This window comes from Propithecus coquereli, unplaced genomic scaffold, assembly GCF_000956105.1.
Source record: "Propithecus coquereli isolate 6110/MARCELLA unplaced genomic scaffold, Pcoq_1.0 Scaffold61, whole genome shotgun sequence".
Lineage (NCBI taxonomy): Eukaryota > Metazoa > Chordata > Mammalia > Primates > Indriidae > Propithecus > Propithecus coquereli.
In genome coordinates, this window is record NW_012152063.1 from 6,838,233 (window position 1) to 6,860,345 (window position 22,113).

Genomic DNA, 22,113 nt, shown 5'->3' on the forward strand with positions numbered 1-22,113 from the left:
CTTTTAAAGGGAGGAAATCCTGTCCTTTGCAAGAACATGGATGAACCTGGAGGACATTATGTTAAGTGAAAGAGGCCAGACTCAGAAAAACAAATACTGCATGATCTCACTTAGTTGTAGAATCTAAGAAGTTGAACTCATAGAAGCAGAGAGTAGAATGGTAGTTACCAGGGGCTGGGGTTGGGGAGATGTTGGTCAGAAGATACAAAATTTCAGTTACATAGGAGGAATAAATTCAAGAGATCTATTGTACAACATAGTGACTATAGTTAGTAACAATGAATTATAGTTTTGAAAATTGCTAAGCAAATAGATTTTAAAGTGTTCTTGCCATAAAAAATGGTAAGTGTGTGAATTGTGAGCATATGTTAATTTGCTCAATTTAGCCATTCCACAGTCTATACACATTTTAAAACATCATGTTGTACATGATAAATATATATAATTTTTGGCAATTAAAATTAATTTTATAAAAGAAAAGTATATTTTAGCCCTATAATCCAAAAATTCCAATTATAAATGTAACCTAGAGAAACCTTACTGTATGTACAAGGCAGATCATGGCCACATTGTATCTAAGTGTGATTTTAAAAAGGGAAATTGAAGACTAAGTTGTAGTATAATACTAGAATGGAAATTTGCACGATAGTAAGAAAAATTACCTAGACCTTGATGCATATCAATAGGAATAGATCTCAAAAATGCAATGTTGATTCAAAAACGAATTACAGAATAATTTGTACATTTGGAAACTGGTTGCCTAAATTTACAAATAAAAATTCAAAAAAAAAATCTATACAGTAATCTCCCCTATCCATTTTGCTTTGTGAAGTTTCAGTTTATGCATGGTCAACCATGGAGTGAAAATATTCAATGGAAAATTCCAGAAATTAGCAATTTATAAGTTTTAAATTCTACACTGTTCTGAGTAGCATAATGAAATCTCACGCCATTCCACTCAATCCCACCCAGGATGTGAATCATCCCTTTGCTCAGCACATCTATGAAGTTGATGCTACCCGCACATTAGTCACTTAGTAGCTGTCTCTGTGATCAGATCCACCGTGGCAGTGCTTGTGTTGAAGTAATCCTTAGTTTACTTAACAATGACCCCAAAAAGTACAAAAGTAGCGATGCTGGTATATTGGCATAGTTGTTCTATTTTACTGTTGTTAATCTCTTACTGGGCCTAATTTATAAATTAAACTTTATCATAGGTATGTATGTACAAGAAAAAACATAGTATGTATAGGGTGCTGTACTATCTGTGGTTTCAGACATCCACTGGGGGTCTTAGAACATATGCTCTGAGGGCCTACTTATTTATTAGCTTGCTAGAGTTACCATAATAAAATACTGCAGACTGGATGACTTAAATGACACAAATTTATTTTCTCATAGTTCTGGAGGCTGGAAGTTTGGTTTTCCTTGAGGCTTTTCTTTTTGCCTTGTAAATAGCCACCTTCTCTCTGTGACCTCACGTGGGTTTTTTCCTGTGCATATGCATCCCTGATGTCTCCCTGTGTGTACAAATTTCCTCTTCTTGGCCAGGCACAGTGTTTCAAACCTGTAATCTCAGCACTTTGGGAGGCTGAGATGGGAAGATTGCTTGAGGCCAGGAGTTCAAGACTAGCCTGGGCAACATAGATAAACCTTGTCTCTAAAACCATAAAAAAAAAATTGTTTGGGCATGGTGATTCAAGCCTGCAATTCCAGCTACTAGGGAGGCTGAGGCAGGAGGATCGCTTAGGCCAGGAGTTCCAGTCTGAGTGGCAGAGCAAGGCCCTGTCTCTAGTTTAAAAAGAAAAAAAATTCTCTTGTTATAAGGCCACCAGTTGGATTGGATTAGGGCTCACCCAAACAGCCTCATTTTAACTTAATCACCTCTTTAGAGGCTCTATCTCCAAATACAATCATATTCTGAGGTTCAGGGATTAGGACTTCAACACAGGAATGTTGGGGGGAACACACATTATCACCCTATAATGTCACCAGCTTAGCCTATGACATCATTCCAGTCTGACCTCATTTTATCTGCAGCAACCCCATTTCCAAATCAGGTACTGGGAATTAGGACTTCAATATATGTTTTGGGAGGACACAGTACAACCCATAAGACCCAACAATGAGGAAACTCATCATTTCACCAACAGGAATTCAGAGGTAGGGTAACCCCCAAGAGAGATTAATTCTGTGACTTGGTTAAGCCACTGAGAATTCTGATCTCCCCATCTTTCTGCTCTGCTCTCCTTAACACTGGCTGCATTTTAAGACTGCTGTCCCTTCGGTTCTCAAGAAGACTCCACTGGTCCCAGGAGTCACTTTCAGAGGGAACAGGGACTTTCTCATACCTTTTTGTAAGAGTAAGGAAACCTTTCTCAGCAGCCCTGACTGCCTCCCGCATCCAACCCCAGACAGGGCCACATGCCACCCTAATTCATTCTCGGTTCTGGGTAGCGGGGTTGCCCTTATTGGCTTTGATGAGTGGTCACCCCCGTGAGGAGCCAGGATGAGCTCCTAAAGCACATGGCTGTGTAGAGGAGGTGTGGGGACTTGGGCAAAGTAGGGACTCTGCCAGAAAGGAAGAAGTAGAGGCACAAGTGTCAGGTGGCACCTGGCAATGTCTGCTACATCTGCTTTATCTATTTGGAAATCTCTCTTTTTGTTCAACCTACCGAGAAGTCAGCTACCTGCCAATATGATCCAGTCATGGAAAGCTGAGAACTCATAATCTACAGAAAAATATTGAAGACCTAAAAACGGCTATCGCAAGTTGATGCACCTTTTTATTGATAATATCTTTTATTCAACAGAAAACCTGTGAGGACTTTGTAGTCTAACTTTACACACAGTTGTTCCAGATGTGGTTATTTGATTAACAGCTTCTTAACATAGTAGAAAGGACCATAGCGAGTCAGTAATAAAAACAGATAGTAATATTCTCTTACATGTCAGACCCTTTCTACTTCTGTCCATAGATTAACTAATTTTAATCCTTACAACAACTTTCTAAGGCTTGGACTGTTACTAGTCCTTTTTTAAATATGGAGAAATAGAGACACAGAGAGATAAGAAATGTAGCCACACTTACACTGGTAGCAACCATAGGACAACCAATGGTTCTGGTTTTCTGGGGAGTGAGGGAGTTTCTGGAACACTGACTTGGAATTTTAAAACCATGAAATCCCAGACAAACTAAAAAGAGTTGGTCACACTAAAACCAACAAAGCAGGATTCAAACCTAGGCAGCCTGGCTCAGACTCTGGACAGGCTTGGGTGTGATGGCATTATCCAATGCTCTCCTCAAGCTACGATGTCTGAACTCTGCCAATTCAAAACTAGGTGGAATCTCCCCTACTGGGTGTTAACTTGTACTAAAAATTCTTTGGTTCTCAATTCTAAACTGACTATGTTGGGTCAGATATAAAATTTAGGAATGCACCTCTCTCTGACTTTTGTCTCATTCTACATTTTTCCCTCAGACAGTTCTGGTTCATACATCCGAGACAACTCGTCTTAGATATTTCATGGACCTGTTGCTTGAGAAAGGAAGACCAGTAATGCTGGTGGGCAATGCGGGAGTGGGAAAAACAGTCTTTGTAGCTGACACACTGGCAAGGCTCTCTGAGGATTACATAGTATCCCGTGTGCCTTTCAACTACTACACAACGTCCGCGTCTCTGCAAAGTAAGTGCTTCTCCTGTTTGTATTCTAGAAACGAGAGAGCAAAAACTGTCAAGGCTGGGCTAATACCTTTCCCTAGGATTTAGAGATTTTGCGTAGGCCTCAGATAAATTTTTACTCATCATCCTGGATAAATATACTTGGTTTAAATATTGTTGTAGTTGTGGCTCTTTATATCACTCATGATTTTATTTGGGTTATTACTCTTCAGAACAGCAAGAATTTTTATTAATGGTGTTAATCGTGTTGCCTCAAAACCATTTGGTTACCTTTAGTTAATTGCATGTAGCCCTGGCAATTTAAGAATATGCTCAAGGAAGGATGCTCTAGTTACTTTTTCAAGTAAGGGGTTAACTTGGGAGAAATGTATTAAAACTGTATTGAGGAAATGACAGACCATGAGCCATTAACTAAATCTTAATAGAACTATGAGAATAATTTTGAACTATCGAATAACTATCTCATTGTAATAAAGAGAACCACACAGACTTCGGGCATCCTAGAGTTAGGAAGGGCAAGCAAAGTAGGCCTGGAAAGTAGAAGGGAGGTGATAACAAGCTAATGAAGGCCTGTCACTGTGCAATAGTGGAACGGGGTTCCATTGTGGGGGCAGCAAAACCCTCTATTGTCTAGTCGTTTATTAAAACTGTTGAGTTGCCCTAAATTTGGGTTCGTGGGGTGTATATATGTGTACGTGTGTGTTATTGTTTTCTTAGCTATATCACTGAAGACTTAACAATAAATTTTCTCATCCACCGACATCAGTAACTCAGCCAATAGTGATTTTTCTGTAATCTCTTTCTTAATCAGTTTGGATTACTTGTCTTTATGAATGGAACAGTCGGAAAACCATCTCAGCATTATTTCATTCATTTCTTCATCAAATACATATTATTTATCTACTTTTTCTTAGGCATTGAACAGGGTTTATGATTTTCATTCATAGTGATGAAGAAAAGACTCCCTTTATGACTTATGAATGAAAGATGAGGCTACAATTCAGTAGCTGAACAAATTGCTTGACTATGATGGGAGTGCATTTTTCTAATTCCTAAAAGGAATACAGGCATGAGTAAGATTTAGTGATGGCCTGTTAGCATTGAAAGAGCTGTAGGTGTCAGTGTACTTTGAAAGAAAGTTAGGATTTCAAACATTTGAGATGGTGATAAATTGGTCAAGAAGGAGATTGGGATAGAAGGATTAGCTTAAGCAAAGACATGGAAGAGAGAAAACTGTGGGACACATTCAGTGAGTTGAATCTCTACGAAGACTGAGGAATAGTGATCAGGTAGAAGACGGGGAAAAGGCTGAGGTGCTGGGTTGGGGTTATATTGCAGTTAGGGTGACCAACTGTCCAGTCTGCCAAAGGCGAAGGAGTTTTCTGAGATGTGGGACTTTTAGTGTTAAAACTTGGACATCCCCAGGCCACCTGGGATAGTTGATCACACTAATTGTAGGGAATGCTGAGATACAAGCTGAGGGGACTGTATGTCATTTGGTAGGAAGTGGTGAGCCACCTTGCTTGATGGGGAGCAAGGAACTGGGAAGATACGAGCTGTCTTTTGGGGACAGAGATCTGAGGTGGGGAGACCAGTCCCCAAGTAGTACACTAGCTGAGTGTAATGTGGCCCTGAACTAAAGCTGTAGAAGGGGAGGTGGCAAGTTGGGAACATAAGCAAATGACATGAGGTACCACTTACAGACTGTGGTTGGGCGCACAGGGAGCTGGGTGTAGAGTCGAGATTCCTGGGAGTCCTTACGTCTGGCTGACTGGGAGAGCATTACCTCCATAAGCAGGAGCACAGAGGCAAATGGAAAGAGGTGGATTGTGAGTGGGGAAGACATCGTGCTCAACGGAGTTTGGAAAGAAGTGGATTTAGTGTTGGCCAAACGTCTGGGTGCCAGTGGCTAATAGGAGCTGATGTCCAGCAAGCATTTGGAAATGTGGGTCTGCTGCTTAGAAAAGTGTTTACTTATTCATCATACACCTCTTTGTTCATTCATCCCTTTATTCATTGGTTCATTTAACAAATTACTTATTTGTTGTGGTCAAAAATGCAGCAATGAATATGGGGTAGGTCCTTGGCCTCAAGGTATTTATAGTCTGGAGAGTCAATAAGTAAGTAGCTACTATGTCTCAGATATACACTGTTCAGTGTTTTCTACACCATGACTCTCTCTCACACATATCAACACAAAGTCATGTAGGCACATGAAGAAATGTAACTTTATGTATACACAGATAGTGTCTACGTACGCTTTCCCTTGTGCTTCTGCTCTCCAGTGGCCTAAGAAGAGAGGCATGGGGGGCTTTCTTGAGCTGCTCCAAGATATTCCTGCCAGAGCAATGGAGAAGGACCAGGAGGCCAGGCCGTGGCTGGACTAGCAGGGGGCATAAATCAGAGCAGGTACAGAGGAGGAAAGCACTCAGATGAGCGATGGCATTGTCTCAGTTGTGATGGGCAGTGTGATGTCGTGCTGCATAGGTTGAGGTCTCCAGAGAAGAAGAGGTGGAGTGACCTGTGGCAACAGGAGGGAGGTTGGCAGGAGAGCATGACATAGAAGGAGGTGGCCGGAGACATATCGCTGTTGTCTTAACCTGTGAACAGGTGACACCCGAAGCCACAGCATGGCTGTAATCAACAGAAGAGAGGAAGAATTAAGGAAAAAAGGGCTAAGGACATAAAGTTTACATTCTATCAGTGATTGGTGGACATAATTATATATTTATTTATTTCAGAAATTCTTGAGAAACCTCTGGAGAAAAAAGCTGGTCGTAACTACGGTCCAGGAGGAAACAAAAAGTTGGTTTATTTTATTGATGACATGAACATGCCTGAAGTGGACTTATATGGCACTGTTCAGCCTCACACCCTGATCCGACAGCACATTGATTATGGACATTGGTAAGCAATTCCCTGTATTTTATTCTCCACCAAAATTTGATAATCATTATTATTATGGATAAACATTTTTAAATGGAATTATCCCCAATTTCTTATTCTTCTGAGGAACATTTTCTGTAATACCTTTTTGGGTTTACTGTGCTGTGTATCCCTTTTCCTCATGGTAAATGGAATAGTTTCCCTTGTGAATTTGGAAGATTGGATTGAAAAGTATCCTAGAAACATGAAGACTGTCCAGAAATCAGGTCCTCTTTAAGAATCAGCTCACTCTAAATTATTTAAGAGAAGCTTGACCTTATTCTGGAGAATGTAAATATTTGGAAATATCTAGGCACTGCAGTCTGCAGTCCCTGACATGAACTGCAGGGAGAGTCCCAGCCTGTCCATGGAGTCTTGCTGTGGGGATATGATAGTTTCTAGCCAGAAATAGAGTTCCATGACAATAAGCAGTGATCATTTATATTGATTCAGCTCCAGATCTTGATTTTGGCATCAAAAGAGCTATGTCACCTTTGGTTTTCTGAGCTTCAGTTTTGATGTCTCTCAGGTGAGGCTAGCAAGGTCAACCTCAACAGAGTGATTGCAAAGATAAGGAGACAATTTGTGATAAAGTCCTTTATGAACTGGTAGATTCTGTTGTTTTGTCATCTCCAAGTTTGGGATTTAAGGTTCTATTTTCTGTCTTTCAGGTATGATAGACAGAAGGTGATGCTTAAAGAAATCCACAACTGTCAGTATGTCGCCTGCATGAACCCAATGGTGGGCAGTTTCACGGTCAATCCTAGACTACAGGTAGGGTATTGAATACTGCTCTCAAAGATGGTAGGTCTTGATTCATGGTGCTTGTGAGTACAAATTGAGATTCCTTTGGGACATTTGGTTAAGCACATAAGATTTTTTGTTTAATTAGTAGACTTCATTTTTTTAGTTCAGTCTTAAGTTTACAGTAAAATGAGCTGAAAGTATAGAGACTTCGTGTATATTCTCTCACTCCCCCGACTTCATTTTATCCTGATGTTAACATCTTGTATCTGTTATAATTGATGAGCCAATATTGGTTCCTTATTATTAACTAAAGTCCAGAGATCGCATTAAAGTTCATTCTTTGTATTGTACATTGTATGGGTTTTGACGGATGTATAATGGTAAGTATCTGCCACTATGATATCACACAGAATAGTTTCACTGCCACCAAAATCCCTGTGCTCTGCCTGTTTCTCTCTCTCCCTCTCCCTCTCCTCTGTATCCCTGGCAACAACTGATCTTTTGTTTTTCAAATTTTTTTTATTGTGGTAAAATATGTGTTACATATAATTCACCACCTTAACCGTTTTAGGTGTACCATTCGGTGGTATTAAATACATTCATAACGTTGTGCAACCATCACCACCATCCACATCCAGAACTCTTTTCACATTGTGAAACTGAAACTGTGTAACCCATTAGCAATAACTTCCCATTCTCTCTTGCCCCCACCCCTGGCAACCATCATTCTGCTTTCTTTATGATTTTGACTGCTCCAAGTACCTCATGTAAGTGGAATCATACAGTATTATTCTTTTTGTGACTGGCTTATTTCGCTGAGAATAATGTTCTCAAGGTTCATCCATGGTGTCGTATATTTAAGAATTTATTTCCTATTTAAGATTGAATCATATTCTATTACATGTATGTACCACATTTTCCTTAGCCATTCATTCATTGATGTACACATGGGTCGCTTCTGCATTTTAGCTAATGTGAATAATACTACTGTGAACATGAGTGTACAAATATCTCTTTGAGACCCTGCTTTCAATTCTTTTGGGTATATACCCAGAGTGTAATTATTGCATCATATGGAAATTCTATTTTTAATTTTTTGAGGAACCACCATACTATTTTCCATGACAGTTGTACAATATTTTATTCCCATCAACAATTCACAAAGGGTTCCAGTTTCTCCACATCCTTGCAAACATTTATTTTCTGTTTTTGTTTTTGGTAGTAGTCATGCTAATGGGTATGAGGTGGTATCTCATTGTAGTTTTGATTTGCATCTTCCTAATGAGTAGTGATGTTGAACATCTTTTTATGTGCTTATTGGCCATTTTTATATCTTCTTTGGAGAAATGTCTATTCAAGTCTTTTGCCCATTTTATTTGTTTTTGTTGTTGTTGTTGAGACAGGGTCTTGATCTGTTGCCCAGTCTGAAGTGCAGTGTTACAATCATAGCTCACTGCAGCCTCAAACTCCTGAGCTCACCCCCCTGAGTAGCTAGGACTGTAGGTGTACACCATTATGCCTGGCTAATTTTTCTTACTTTTTGGAGATATGGGGTCTTACTATGTTGCCTAGACTTGTCTCAAACTCCTGGCCTCCAACAATCCTCCTACCTCAGCCTCCCAAAGTGCTGAAATTACAGGTGTAAGCCACCACATCCAGCCCTTTTGACCATTTTTGAATTGGGTTTTTTTGTTGAGTTTTAAGAGTTCTTTATGTATTCTGGACAGTGTACTAATTTTTTTACTATCTTCATAACTGCCTTTTTCAGAATGTCCTAGTTGGGATCATACATGTGTAACCTTTTCAGATTGGCATTTTTAACTTAGCTTATTAATATGTATTTAAGGTTCCTCCATGTCTTTTCATGGCTTAATAGCTCATTTCTTTTTATCTCTGAATAATAGTCATTGTATAAACGTACCACAGTTTGTTTATCCACTCACTTATTGAAGGACACCTTGGTTGCATTCAAGTTTTGGCAATTATGAGTGAAGCTGCTATAAACATTTGTGTGTAGGGTTTTGTGTGCACATATAAGCTTTTTAATAATAATAACAACAATAGCACCACCAACATACAGAAACAGCATATGGTGATTGCTCATCTGGAACCAGCTGGGAGTGAGCTAGGTGGCTGCTGATCTTGGCCGGGCTTGTTTGTGAATGCCTGGGGCTGGGCTAACCTAGCGTGGCTTTGGCTGAGTGATTGGGACAGTGGGGCTCTGTTTTATGTGTCTCTCATCCTTTAGCAACTTGTAGAGTTCATGACAAAGTCAAAAGTTTAACAGAGCAAGTGCAAACACACAAGCTTCCGACATAACTAGGACACTGTCACTTCCCCCTCATTCTGTTGGCTCAAGCAAGACACAGGGTGAAGCCCAGAATCAGGGTGGAAGGCACTAAAATGTTATGAGGCAGTGGGCCTGGATACAGGGAGGAGTGAAAAAAATCAGGCCATGTTTTACAATTTTCTGGTACAATTATAATCCTTATTTTATATTATTATATTTGTTTTTCTTTTCAGAGACATTTCACAGTGTTTGCATTCAATTTTCCATCCTTGGATGCACTAAACACCATCTATGGCCAAATCTTCAGTTTCCACTTCCAACAGCAAGCATGTGGTCCATCAGTCCTCAGGAGTGGCCCCGCTTTGATCCAGGCAACAATAGCATTCCATGAGATGATGACACGTAGCTTTTTACCCACCGCTATTAAATTCCACTACATCTTTAATCTGAGAGACCTATCCAACATCTTCCAGGTACCTTGACTGCTCTGCATTATGCCTCTTGAGTAGAGGAATAATTGTAGTACTATTAATGGTGTTCATTAATACGACTTAGCTTAACTTACATACTCTTACATGCATTCTTTCATTTTATACTCATAAACTTCTCTATGAGGTAAATATGGCAGGTTTATTATTCCCATTTTATCAACAAGAGTTGTGGTTCTCCTCAGGTCATATAGTGTCTTCATCCATTTGTGCTGCTATAACAAAATACCTAAGACTAGGTAATTCATAAATAATGGAAATTTATTTCTCACGGTTCTGGAGGAAGGTTTGGTGTCTGGTAAGGGCCTGGTCTCTGCTTCCAATATGGCGCCTTGAGTGCTGCATCCTCCCATGGCAAAGGGACAGAAGGCAAAAGGGACAAATGACTAGCACCTCTTTTATAGGGTCACATCACCCTCATGACTTAATCACCTCCTGAAGGCCCCATCTCTTAACACTATGACATTGCGAATAAGTTTGAGCACTTACGTTGCGGGGCCCATTCAGATCATGGCACATGGTAACTTAGCAATGGAAGCAAAGGTAGAAGTCTAGACTCTCTCAAGAGATTGAGTGAGTGATTGAGTCAGTGAGTGCTTATTTTATTTGAGTGTCAAGTAATAGGGATAATTGGTCATGTTCTTGCATAAAACATTTGTGTGATTTTCATACATATGTTAATAGAAATTATAATTTTTTAAATTGCTAGATCATTTTAATCTGACATTGAAAACTACCCTGCTTACCTGGTAAAAGGATAATGTTTATATATTTGATTTAGAAAGAAAATTCTGAAGAGGGAATTGAAAATCTGGAATTTTTTAAAAATCCAACTAATATGGTCTACCCTGTCCAGTAAAAGTAGGTAGAAAGTTATTTATGATTTAAAGTTCTTTCGTGAGAGAGATAGTGTATGGTTAAGTATGAAAACTTCATGGAATTTCTTTACATTTTTTATAACCCACTTTTCAAAATCACTCCACAACTTCCCCAAAACCGTAACACAACATTAGACAATAGCTTCTTAAGAGTATGGACCATTTCTTTTTATGCCTATATTGTACCTGCCAGAAAGACTATGCTTAATAAAGTGCTGTTTAAAAGAAAAAGGGAGAGAGGCCATAGACGAAATGGGACGCGAGACCCACCTGCTCCCTTTTTGTACCCAGTGTGTCAGTGGCACCTGATGCCACCAAGTAATTCTTCAGCCTTTTGCAGGTTAATTCTCCGCAACTCCCTTGCTGTTCTCCTTTGATTCCAGGACAGGCCAACTGTCTCCGTGAGGAGCGGGTGTATATGAATCCAAGATAGCGAAGGCAGTGTTGAGTGGGTGTGGGAGTCACAGTGTTTTGGCACTAGACAGGCTCTACCCACAAACTGCAAATTTGGGCAATTTACTTTTGGTTTCATATTCTTCATCTGTGAAGTGAAGGGGTTAGACTGATGGATATCAATGGATTTTAGGTAAAAAGGTTATGATTTTGTGGCTTTCGTGTTAGCCGTTTGTACTTTAGTTTTGTAAACTTAGTCTAGTGGAGGGACTCAGTAACTCAGGCACAAGTACTCGATTGGGGTATTTTAGCTCCTGGGCTGGCTCTTGAAATATGGTCTTAGATGCATTCCTAAAAATGGATATAATGAAATTAAAATTTTACAATGTCACTTATCAGAGGGTAAACCTCTTTTTATACACGTATGCATGCACACACACACATTACCATTTATATTTCTTTTAACTTAATTTCCTAAATTTGGATTATAGTATAAAAATGTTTAAGAAAAACTTATTTGGAATGTCATCAGCTTCTGAATGAATTCTTGCCTTGTAGGGAATTTTATTTGCTTCTCCTGAGTGTTTAAAAGGTCCAAATGATTTAATACGCCTGTGGCTTCACGAATCTTCCCGTGTTTATGGAGACAAACTGATAGACACAGAAGATTGTGATTTGTTTCAGAAAAAAATACTGGAAACTGCTTATAAATATTTTGAAGTAAGTGTATGAATGTCACAGGTCACTGGTGCCGAAGTTAGGTTAGGGTGCGAGCAAAGTGTACAAGGGCTTCTTACCTTGCCGCAACCGCTGTGAGTCCAGAATACTTGGTCTGTGCTTGGGAACATGCCACCTACTTACTCACAGTTCAGTCTGTAATCTCTCCCTTTAATAGGCCACTCTGCCCCCAGATGAAGCTTTCTGGCTGGTTGACACACCATGTTTTTCTGTTTCTCTCCTGCAGGGTGTAGACAGTCACGTGCTGCTTCAACAGCCCCTCATTTATTGCCACTTTGCTAGTGGCAGGGAGGACCCACGTTACATGCCAGTGAAGGACTGGGAAGTGCTAAAGACGATTCTTACAGAAACCTTAGACAGCTACAACGAACTAAATGCTACCATGCACCTGGTTTTATTCGAAGATGCCATGCAACATGTGTGAGTTGACTATTCATGATGCTTTTTCACCAAAGTAAGGACGACTGGTATCCACAATTATTATTTTTCAGTAGATCATATGGAGTGCTCTGAACTCTACCAGTTCTTATACGTTGTTTGTCATATAATATAAAAAGATTAAATGGTTGCTATTAATTACATCACAATTTAATAATGTCTTACATAGACATACTATTTTCCAAAGTACCATTACATCCATTATTTCACTTAAATATTAAGAAAGAGGAACATAAATGACTTGTTCTAAATCACATAGTTTGTAAGTTGCAGAGACAGGGATCAAACTGATTTTCATTGATTAAGCAGGCTTTGTTGAGTGTCTACCGAGTGCCAGATAGGAACATTGCCAGCCTTTTTGGTACCTTTGGGCAAATTAGAAGAAAGGGGAAGGAAGAAACATGTTTTCTTGGCAGAAAATTAGAAAAAAGTACTTGTCCTCAGGTAGAGCTTGGCTGACAAGGCTCTTGCTCACCCCCTAGACCGGACACCTTGTGTAGTGTGCAGATCATGCAATCATCTGCAGCCCACCTCCAACTGGACATTGTTCTGGATGCTGGGATATTGCAGCAAATGACACAGTCCAGTCCCTTCTCTAATCAACCTTATGTGTTAGTGATGTACATGTTATAAGAACATAAACAGATAAGCAAGCCAATAAGCAAGAAAAATGTCAGAAAGTGATGTGTCATGCTGAGGATAAAATAGGTTGATTCAGAGAAATAAACTGTGTGGATTCCAAGGAAGGACTGGGCATCTGTATGAGGAGGTGACATTTAAAGTGAGACCTAAATGATAAGAGCTAGGTATGGAAAGATACGGAGGAAGCACATTCTAGACAGAGGGCAGATTCCATGTGGCCCCGAGGCAGGAATATTTGAGAAGCAGAAAAGAGGATCAAGTTAGCCACAGCACAGAGGAAAATATGACAGGGACAGAGAGGCAGGAACTGACCTTCCTTAGGCAGGATGTTTCCTTTTAAGCAGGGTAAAGAGTCTTGATTTTGTTCTAAGCACAGTGAGGAGCTGTCACATGGATTTTAGCATGGGGATGGTGTGGTGTGTTGTACAGTCTAAACAGCTCGCTGTTGCCTCTGCTGTGTAGAAAGTCGATCGCATCTTTGCATCCAATACGCTCTCCAGTCCGAGTTACCATCACTTCTCATGGGTCTTTGTAATAAGTGAAAATGGGCAAAGATTTTTTAAAAGGAAAAAGACAAATCATCATTAAAAACGAAAAGGAGGAAAGAAGGGAATCCAAACAGAGGGGAGAAAATGTGGAGAATTCAATTTTTAGAAGAATTACTCTTTAACATGATTAGCCCCAGAGCCTACGGAAATTTTGGAGTCCTCCCGGTCACCACTTGTTACAAGCCTACTAAGTATTGATAGTTTTATTGATCCCTTTGCAGTTGTGACGCTTCCTCTGATTAATAGACAAAGGAAGAGTTAGTTGGAATCCACGACCATGGTGTTAGAAGAATCGTTAGTGATGCTGTTTCTGGGTGGGTTAAAATACACCGACTGTGTGTGTGGGCTGGGGCTCAGGTGAAATGCCTCCCCCCAAGGACGCGGAGGGAAAGAGTTTTCCCACGTAGTCCCTCAGCGTGGAATTCTCCATGGCCTGAAAGGTAAGGCTGCTCCTTTGATCAGGGATTATCAGCTAGAAGCTGATTTACTCAGCATTAGGGGTGATTTAAGAGCATGTCCTTGAGTGGTGTAGAAAGGGACTTTGCCACTTAGAGAATCACGTGAGGTGAAAACCTCAAAGGATACATTAAAATGAAATGAAAACCCTGCTTTATAGCTTGGGGTTTCTCGCGTGTCAGAGTCAGTTTATAGCTTTCCCCAAGGTGGTTTTGTTACGTGGTTATGTAAAGTAAAATTTAATGAGATGACTGAGCTTGTAAAAATAACCTGTGTTTTCACTTATCGGAGGTTTTCAGGAAATGTCCATACAGGATGGTCCTAGTATAAGTGACCCTAATTTTATTATTTTTTTTTTAAATCTCTACTTTAAAAAAGAAAAGATAAAAACATCTGTGTGGCTCACTCAGGGCCTGAAGTTTAAATTCATTTCAGGAAAGCAACCTAGAGCAAACACAATGGCATGGAACTTTTGGCATTTGAGTATCTATATGCTTACATTTTGCTTTGTTGTTTTCTTAATTTCTCACTCTGCTGCCTAGGCTAGAGTGCGATGGTGTCAGCCTAGCTCACAACAACCTCAAACTCGGCTCAAGTGATCCTCCTGCCTCAGCCTCCTAGAGTGCTAGGATTACAGGCATGAGCCACCACATCTAACCAGTTTTCTTAATATTTATAACAATTATGACCTATTTCTTCAACTGAACCCATATTTTCTAATGTTAAACCAATTTATTCATAACTGTAAAATGTAGCAATAACATCAATAGATTAAGCATTCAGAATCTCTTGGATACTGTAAAACAAGGAATTAGTTAACCTTGCTGGAAATTTAATTTTATGATACTGAATGGCTTCAGTAAATTATTCTAGAATGGTATGGGCACAGGAAGGCTTTAGTGTGAAGGAAGTAAAAATCAAATTGAGGGGCAAGTATTTAATCTACAGAGTAAATCACATGGAGATATTTGTTAGTCTAAACCAATCCATTTTTTCCAAAGTGATTCTACAGCAAAGATTTCTGGCCCAAGGACATTCCCCTTTGGATATCCTCATACTTGGATGCTGATGGAGAATTGGGATCTTTCCTGTTAATCAAAAAATCTTTAAGTTTAGACACAAGGCCTATTTTCTTTTTTGAATTTTGGTGGTGAGTAATAAGCCATAAGAGAGTCCAAAATGTTATTAGCACAGGAAAGTTTGTTAGACAAATGGTTCCAGGGCAAAGATGCAGGCAGCATCTGTTTGGGGAAACATGTGAACAAGGACTAAAGGTTTCCAATAAAAATTGGAAATTGGTCTCCAAATATTTATTCTGAAAATAAACAACACACACACAGCCCCAGGGCACTTTCGATTTCATGCTGCTGTGGGCTTGCTCCTTCTTTCACCAGGTGTCGCATCAGCCGGATCTTACGAACCCCTCGGGCTTCCGCCCTCCTGGTTGGAGTGGGGGGCAGTGGCAAGCAGAGCTTGTCTAGGCTGGCGGCTTACATCTGCGGCCTGGAGGTCTTTCAGGTCACTCTCACCGAAGGCTACGGAATCCAGGAACTTCGGGTGAGTAACCGAGCCAGGCAGTACTTCTAACCCCTCTGTCTGGCGGATAAAGCGTGAGCTGACGGTGTGCCCATGTCAGCTGGGACTCCGGGTTTGGCCAAGGCCTCCCCATGGTTGTTGCGGGAGAGGGAGGCTCTTTAGAGCAGTTATTTACCTTTGGCTGTTTTGTCTTTATGATCAAATTATTAATAATAAATTCCTATAAATTTTTATAGGTTTAATAACATATACACCTGGCTCAGAAAATACTTTATTAAATACTTGATTACACAAATATGTTTTTACTTTGCATTAACCAAACCTGATACTCATCACTATTAGCGTTCCTATATGATAGATGGGGAAGATGCTTTCTTTGCAAGTACAAATAGAGTTTCTTCCACCTCAGATAAGAATATGACAATAAAATGAAACGAAAATAGGAAATTCAAGAAACTCACATATATTTTTAAAATTTTGCTTTTTAATCACGATAGTAGTTACAAAATGGTCCTGATAGTTTCTGGCAAGTGCTATTTTAAATTAGAAAAATCGCTTGCTTTTAATATTACTAACCAAATAAATAAACGAAAATAATTTTCAGTGCAATAGACAATTGTTGAAATGAATAGAAGACTTCCGTTTGCTGTGTTGCTTGACAAAGGCATCACTGAATTCATTTTCACTCTATTACAAGGGAGTTTTTCACCAGCAGCCTATTTTCATCCCTATGCTCCATTAAGCCACAAACATGACACTTATCATTATATGCCAGAAAAGGAGGTGATGTCTTGCTGTTTTCCCCTATACCTCAGTCCCGAGAGGAGAGAATATGTAAACAGAGGAAAGGCACCCCACACTGCTATGGCGTGATAGCTGCTCAGTTCTTCCCAACACTCACACACATCCTCCCAACGCCACATCAGCATCTTAGCAAAGCATGAATGATGGCCTCCTCTCCTTACAGGTAGATCTTGCCAATTTGTACATCAGAACTGGAGCCAAGAACATGCCCACTGTGTTCCTGCTGACAGATGCCCAGGTTCTAGATGAGAGCTTTCTTGTGCTGATTAATGACTTGCTGGCGTCAGGTGATTAAACCAACACATTCCTTGAAAGATCTTCCCCAATGACAAATTATCTGTAGTTTCAGTGAACTTTAAGGAGAGGTAATTTGTCTTTGAGATGTTTGCTGGGGAGTCTTTGGGGAGAAACCTATAAACCTAACTAATTTGAGGTGTGTTGCTTTCTTAGTCTGCTTAGGGATGAGAAGGCCTTCATGGAAGTAAATGTTATTCTTACATGTACGGGTTTAGCAGGTGTGTTCATCGTCTCTTGTCTTTATTGTGTGTCTTATAAATGCAAAAAGAAAAAAAGTGGCATTTCTGATTTCAAACTCTTATCATTTAAGCTGAATTTTGACTTATAAACCATTTTGAACATTAAAAATTCATGTCTAAAATTGAAATGGAAACAATCCTTCAGGACATCTCATTCTTTTGGGGGCAGGAGAAATCCCAGATCTGTTCAGTGATGAAGATGTGGACAAGATAATTTCTGGAATTCATAATGAAGTTCGTGGTCTGGGCATGGTGGACTCCAGAGAAAACTGTTGGAAATTTTTTCTGGCCAGGGTACGACTACAGCTCAAAGTAAGAAACACTTGCTTTATTTGCATATTATTTAAAACCTGCTGTTGGAACTATGATACGGTTCTATTTCAAGTTTCATGTTATGAGTTTGAATTTGAGTGATTCATTTGGAAAGGACATGGGCATTTTTACATGCCTGTGTCTGGGCTGTGCCTTGCTAAATTCTCCCATGATGCTGAGCTCCTACAAAGCATCGTGCTGAATGCGTGTGCAGTCCTCAGGTGAGCTGCACGTGATCTCTGTCCTCAAGGAGCTTACACTGTTATAGGAGGCAGGAGACATCACAAGTATAATTGTCATACAAGACCAATGTAAATAGTGCTGTGGGATTGCAGAGGCATGAAGCATCCTTCCCGACTGGAGCAGGACATCCTGGAGACAGAGATGTGCCTCATGTCAAGCATGGATCAGAATTCATGGGGACAGGAAATAGCACTTATGCAAGGGTGGACCGACTGTATAGTACATATTTGGACAAACCTGAGATACTTTGAAAGACCTGGAACGTAGATTACTTGTTGGAGAATGAGGTTGATAAGTCTGGAAAAGTTAATTGGGAAGAGGTTAGGAGTTTGTAAATCATGAAGTGAGCAGTGGGGAGAGTTTTGAATTAACGAAGTGACTGCGATATCAGTACTTCAGGGAAAGTAATTTAGAATGTTCTGAAGGATTAACCTAATGTTCTTCCGCATGGGCTGCTCTGTGCTTTAGTGCTGTGGTCCCCAACCCCTAGGCCGTGGACTGGCATGGATCTGTGGCCTGTTAGGGACCTGGCCACACAGCAGGAGGTGAGCGGCGGGCGAGCAAAGCTTCATCTGTGTTTACAGCTGCTCCCCATCGCTTGCATCACCTCCTGAGCTCCTCTCACCCACCCACTCCCAGTGTGTGGAAAACTTGTCCTCCATGAAACTGGTCCCTGATGCTAAAAAGGTTGGGGACCGCTGCTTTAGTGTATTACATAGAGATATAATATAACCAAATAACAGGATCAGTGAAGGTCAAGTGTCGTTAGACAATAAGAAACTTCAAACTCATGACAGGAAGGCAATTTAAGAATGCTGTCAGGGAAAATTCAGGCTTCCCAGTATAGAAATGATTAGTAACCTAGAAAAGCCACTACTTTGCTACTGCTTCTAGTATTGCTATGCCTGTCAGGTTAGTAACAGGCTCTGTGGTGGCTATAGAGCCAGGAGTATTTAAGAAAAGGAGGTGGGGGTGGCATTGGCCATAAATATACCTATGCTTGGAGGTTAAAGAGCAGAGTAATTAAGTTTCTGTAATATTCTACTATTTCAAATTTTGCAATAATCTTCCTGAGCAATTCTGGGCTGAGGTTAAAACTTGAAGTTTCAATTGCTCAAGGAGTTTTCTCCCTATCAAAAATGTGCCTAAGAATAGGTTTACCAAGTAGTAACAAGGCCAGAGATTTCTTCCTGTTCCAGTGTGGTATATTTGAATCAAACTTTCTTTGTGGAATGGGAAAGCAAGTACAATAATAAAATTTGAGGTAGTAATGTTATAAATCAGTGGTTCTCCAAAGCTGTTTCTCAAAGCTGCAGAATCTACATCACCTGGAAACATTTAAAAAATATAAATTCTTCAGCCCCACTCTAGACCTCCTGAATCAGGAGCTCTGTGGCTGGCACCTGGAAATCGGTTTTAGCAAGCCCTCCAGGTGATTTGGAGGCATGCCACAATTTGAGAGCCATTGTTATCTAATAAACGATGCTCAGATAAGCATCCTTTACATACATCATTTATGCTCAACTTTGCTTGCTTCTACAGGATCAATTCCTAGAAGGGGAACTGCTAGGTTCAATAGCTACAGTGAGTGGTTTTAAAACATCCCGGCAAATTATCTGATGCTCTTCTTACTGACGAGGGGGCATCTGGATCCCCTCTCCTTGAATCTGGTGGGCTTATGACTGTATGAGTGTGGCGGAGTGATGCTGAGTAATTCCTGAGGTTAAGCCATAAAGGGCCCAATTTTCTGTTGAATTCTGCATATTTTTGTTTATAAGACTTCTATGTATTTAAGCAATTAGCCTTATATATGTGTCTCATATTTTCCCTGTTCTTTTGTTTGTCTTTTAAATGTACGTATGGTGCATGTTTGTTTTTTGGTTTATAACTTTCATTTTTTTAAGGTTTATATATTAATCAGGGGTTTCTGGCAAGTTTAGAAAGATATTTTACTCTCCAAGATTATCTTCACTAGAAACAGTTGGAACTCAGTCGGGCTACAAATGAGAAAATCCAACGAACAGTTTCTTAAAGCCTCTTACACCAGTAAGTCCAGACTGGCTCTACAACATCCTTAGAGACCTTTTGGAAGAGATGCTCTTCGCATCCTCCCGTCTGCCAGCTTTCATCCCGAGGCCTTTGCCTACTGATCACAGACAGTAAGTTTATATTCCAGGCAGGAGGAAGGAAGGGGAACAGGACTCAAAAGCTATTTGTATCAGGAAACCTAAGCTTCCCCTCAAAACCCTAAGCTGATGTCTTACTGGCCACAACTGCCTCAAGCTCCCAGACAGTCTAGGGGGGTGGGGGTGGTAGAAGGGGTATGAATATTTGATTTTGACACATTGCCTTTATGAGTAAAATTGGAAATGGATTTTGGAATAGTTTAAAAAGCAATAATATCAGTTATTTCAGTGACTATATGCTTTTAGGGTCTACGTTTAAAACTTTGCTACCTCCAGAATATATTTCTTATTATATACAGTAAAGAGTGAGCTGAGAGGTTGCAGATTATTTTGCCAAAAAAGCTATCTTTTTTTCTCAACACCACGTATTTCTCTCTTACCGATTTCAAGTGCCACCTTTAGTTGGGTCTATTTACAAATTTTCTCTTCTCTTTTCTAGTTAAATCTCTCTACTACTGATCTGAGCATTGCACTGTATAAATTAGTAAAGCTTTATTATATGTTTTAATTTCTGGTTGCTCTTTCTTATCAAATTTTTCCTAGTCTCAGGTATTTATATGTCTAGATAAGCATTAGGATCATTTTGTCAAATTCTAAGCACTCTCCATTTTAATATTGATTGAAATCATGCCGAACGCTTATTTTATATTAGGGAGAATTTAATCTTTATGATATTAAAGTCTTATCACTTTTATAGAAGGAGTATTTCTTTCATAAAGTTTCGTAAGGGCATATTATTTTTACATAGGAGGGATATTGATTTTTAACTTCATAACCAGCTACATTACTGCCTTCCTTACAGTTTTTAGTAGTTGATCGATATCATATAACTTGTAGGTGAAGATATTTTGTCTTTCCTACTATTCTATGTTGTCTATTCTCATCCCTCATTGCACTGGTAGATACTGCAGAACGATGTTAAATAATAATGGTGACAGTAGGAATTTTGTCTTGATTGTTACTTTAATGGGGATGTTTCTGATGTTTTCACTGTTATGTCTTATGTTGGCTTTTGTTCAGGATATATATCTTGTCAAAGAAGTACCTACCTAGTAAATTCCTTTTCAGCATCTATTGAGATAATTATATGGTTTTCTCCTTGGACTTACTAATATTCATATAACATAAAATGATATACAGAAGTTTTACATTTTTATATTTTTACATCCATCAGTCTTTTCCTTCATGTGTTTTCTTTGAATCTGTGTGTGTAGGTAGGCCTTACTGAAACTGAGATTAGTTTTATATTCATGTCTATTGTTTAATCCTTTTTATAGTCTCATTTTTATTATTTAACTCAGTACAAGCTGGAATTTATTTGGGAGTTAGATATGGATTGTCTTTCCCCATTGTCATGGATCTATTAATTGAATAGTCTATCTCTTCCCTACTAAAATGAGTAGGAGGTTGTTTTATTTTGTTTTGTTTTTAATGCTAAGGAGGAATAGAATGTCTCCGTCAGAAGGAATCCCACTTCTGACCCATTTTGGCCTTGTCTCTTAGTTTGATACATCATGAGAAAGGTTAACGGTCAGTGCCATGACCTCTTTACCCTGAGGGAGCACTATTATGGCAAAAAACGGGTTGTCCTTTAGCCTGAAAATGGCAGCTTCTTTCTTTTCAGTTTGTATATATTACCCCCAAATCCTTGGAATTTTAAAATAGAATTTCAAATTACTCTGTTAGTTTCAGACATCATGCTATTCACCAGCGTGTACTGAAGACTGAGAATTTCTGATGAGCCCATATCTCCTTTGTATATGTTCCAAGCTGGGCAATGTGGGAAGCTAAATGTGTTAGAGGAGTTGGTGAGCACACCTGGCAGGTCAGGCTAAATGATGTGAAGTTGCCACCCCATTACCCATGCTCACCACCCAGAGTCGGTTCCCATTTGGAATGCAGGGACAGAACCTGTTGGCATGCAAAATGTGACCTCTGAATCCCACAGGGCAGTTCCCATTAACGATGATCAGATGTGTGTCCTTGGATTGCCTCAAACAAGCTGATGAATAACAATGCCAAATGCCTTCTCTCCTTCGTTTGTGTATGTGCATCTTTTCCTACGCAGTTCCTATCTTACAACTAGAGCATATAGCACTTTCATCTTGTCTCCTGTGGACTTTAGTTAACTGAATATCTTTTTTCTTGTTTTCCTTCCTGGCCATCTGATGCTATAGGGCAAAGGACACTTGATTTATGTAGCAGCACCTGATTCTTTCCCAAGACTTTAGCTATCTGTCTGCCTCAATATATATCTTTTTATTTAGATA

At 39.6% G+C, this 22,113-nt stretch overlaps 1 protein-coding gene across 1 annotated transcript in view; it reads left to right on the top strand.

The window, feature by feature from the left end:
• The window catches only part of DNAH11 (dynein, axonemal, heavy chain 11), a 342,929-nt gene that overhangs the window by 184,801 nt on the left and 136,015 nt on the right, over window positions 1–22,113 (top strand). Inside the window, exons 45-53 of the mRNA XM_012659401.1 lie at window positions 3,483–3,687; window positions 6,425–6,590; window positions 7,280–7,382; window positions 9,879–10,118; window positions 11,963–12,124; window positions 12,369–12,562; window positions 15,621–15,783; window positions 16,730–16,853; window positions 17,272–17,414. Coding sequence (XP_012514855.1) covers window positions 3,483–3,687; window positions 6,425–6,590; window positions 7,280–7,382; window positions 9,879–10,118; window positions 11,963–12,124; window positions 12,369–12,562; window positions 15,621–15,783; window positions 16,730–16,853; window positions 17,272–17,414 — 1,500 coding nt within the window. The remainder of the gene's footprint in view (window positions 1–3,482; window positions 3,688–6,424; window positions 6,591–7,279; window positions 7,383–9,878; window positions 10,119–11,962; window positions 12,125–12,368; window positions 12,563–15,620; window positions 15,784–16,729; window positions 16,854–17,271; window positions 17,415–22,113) is intronic.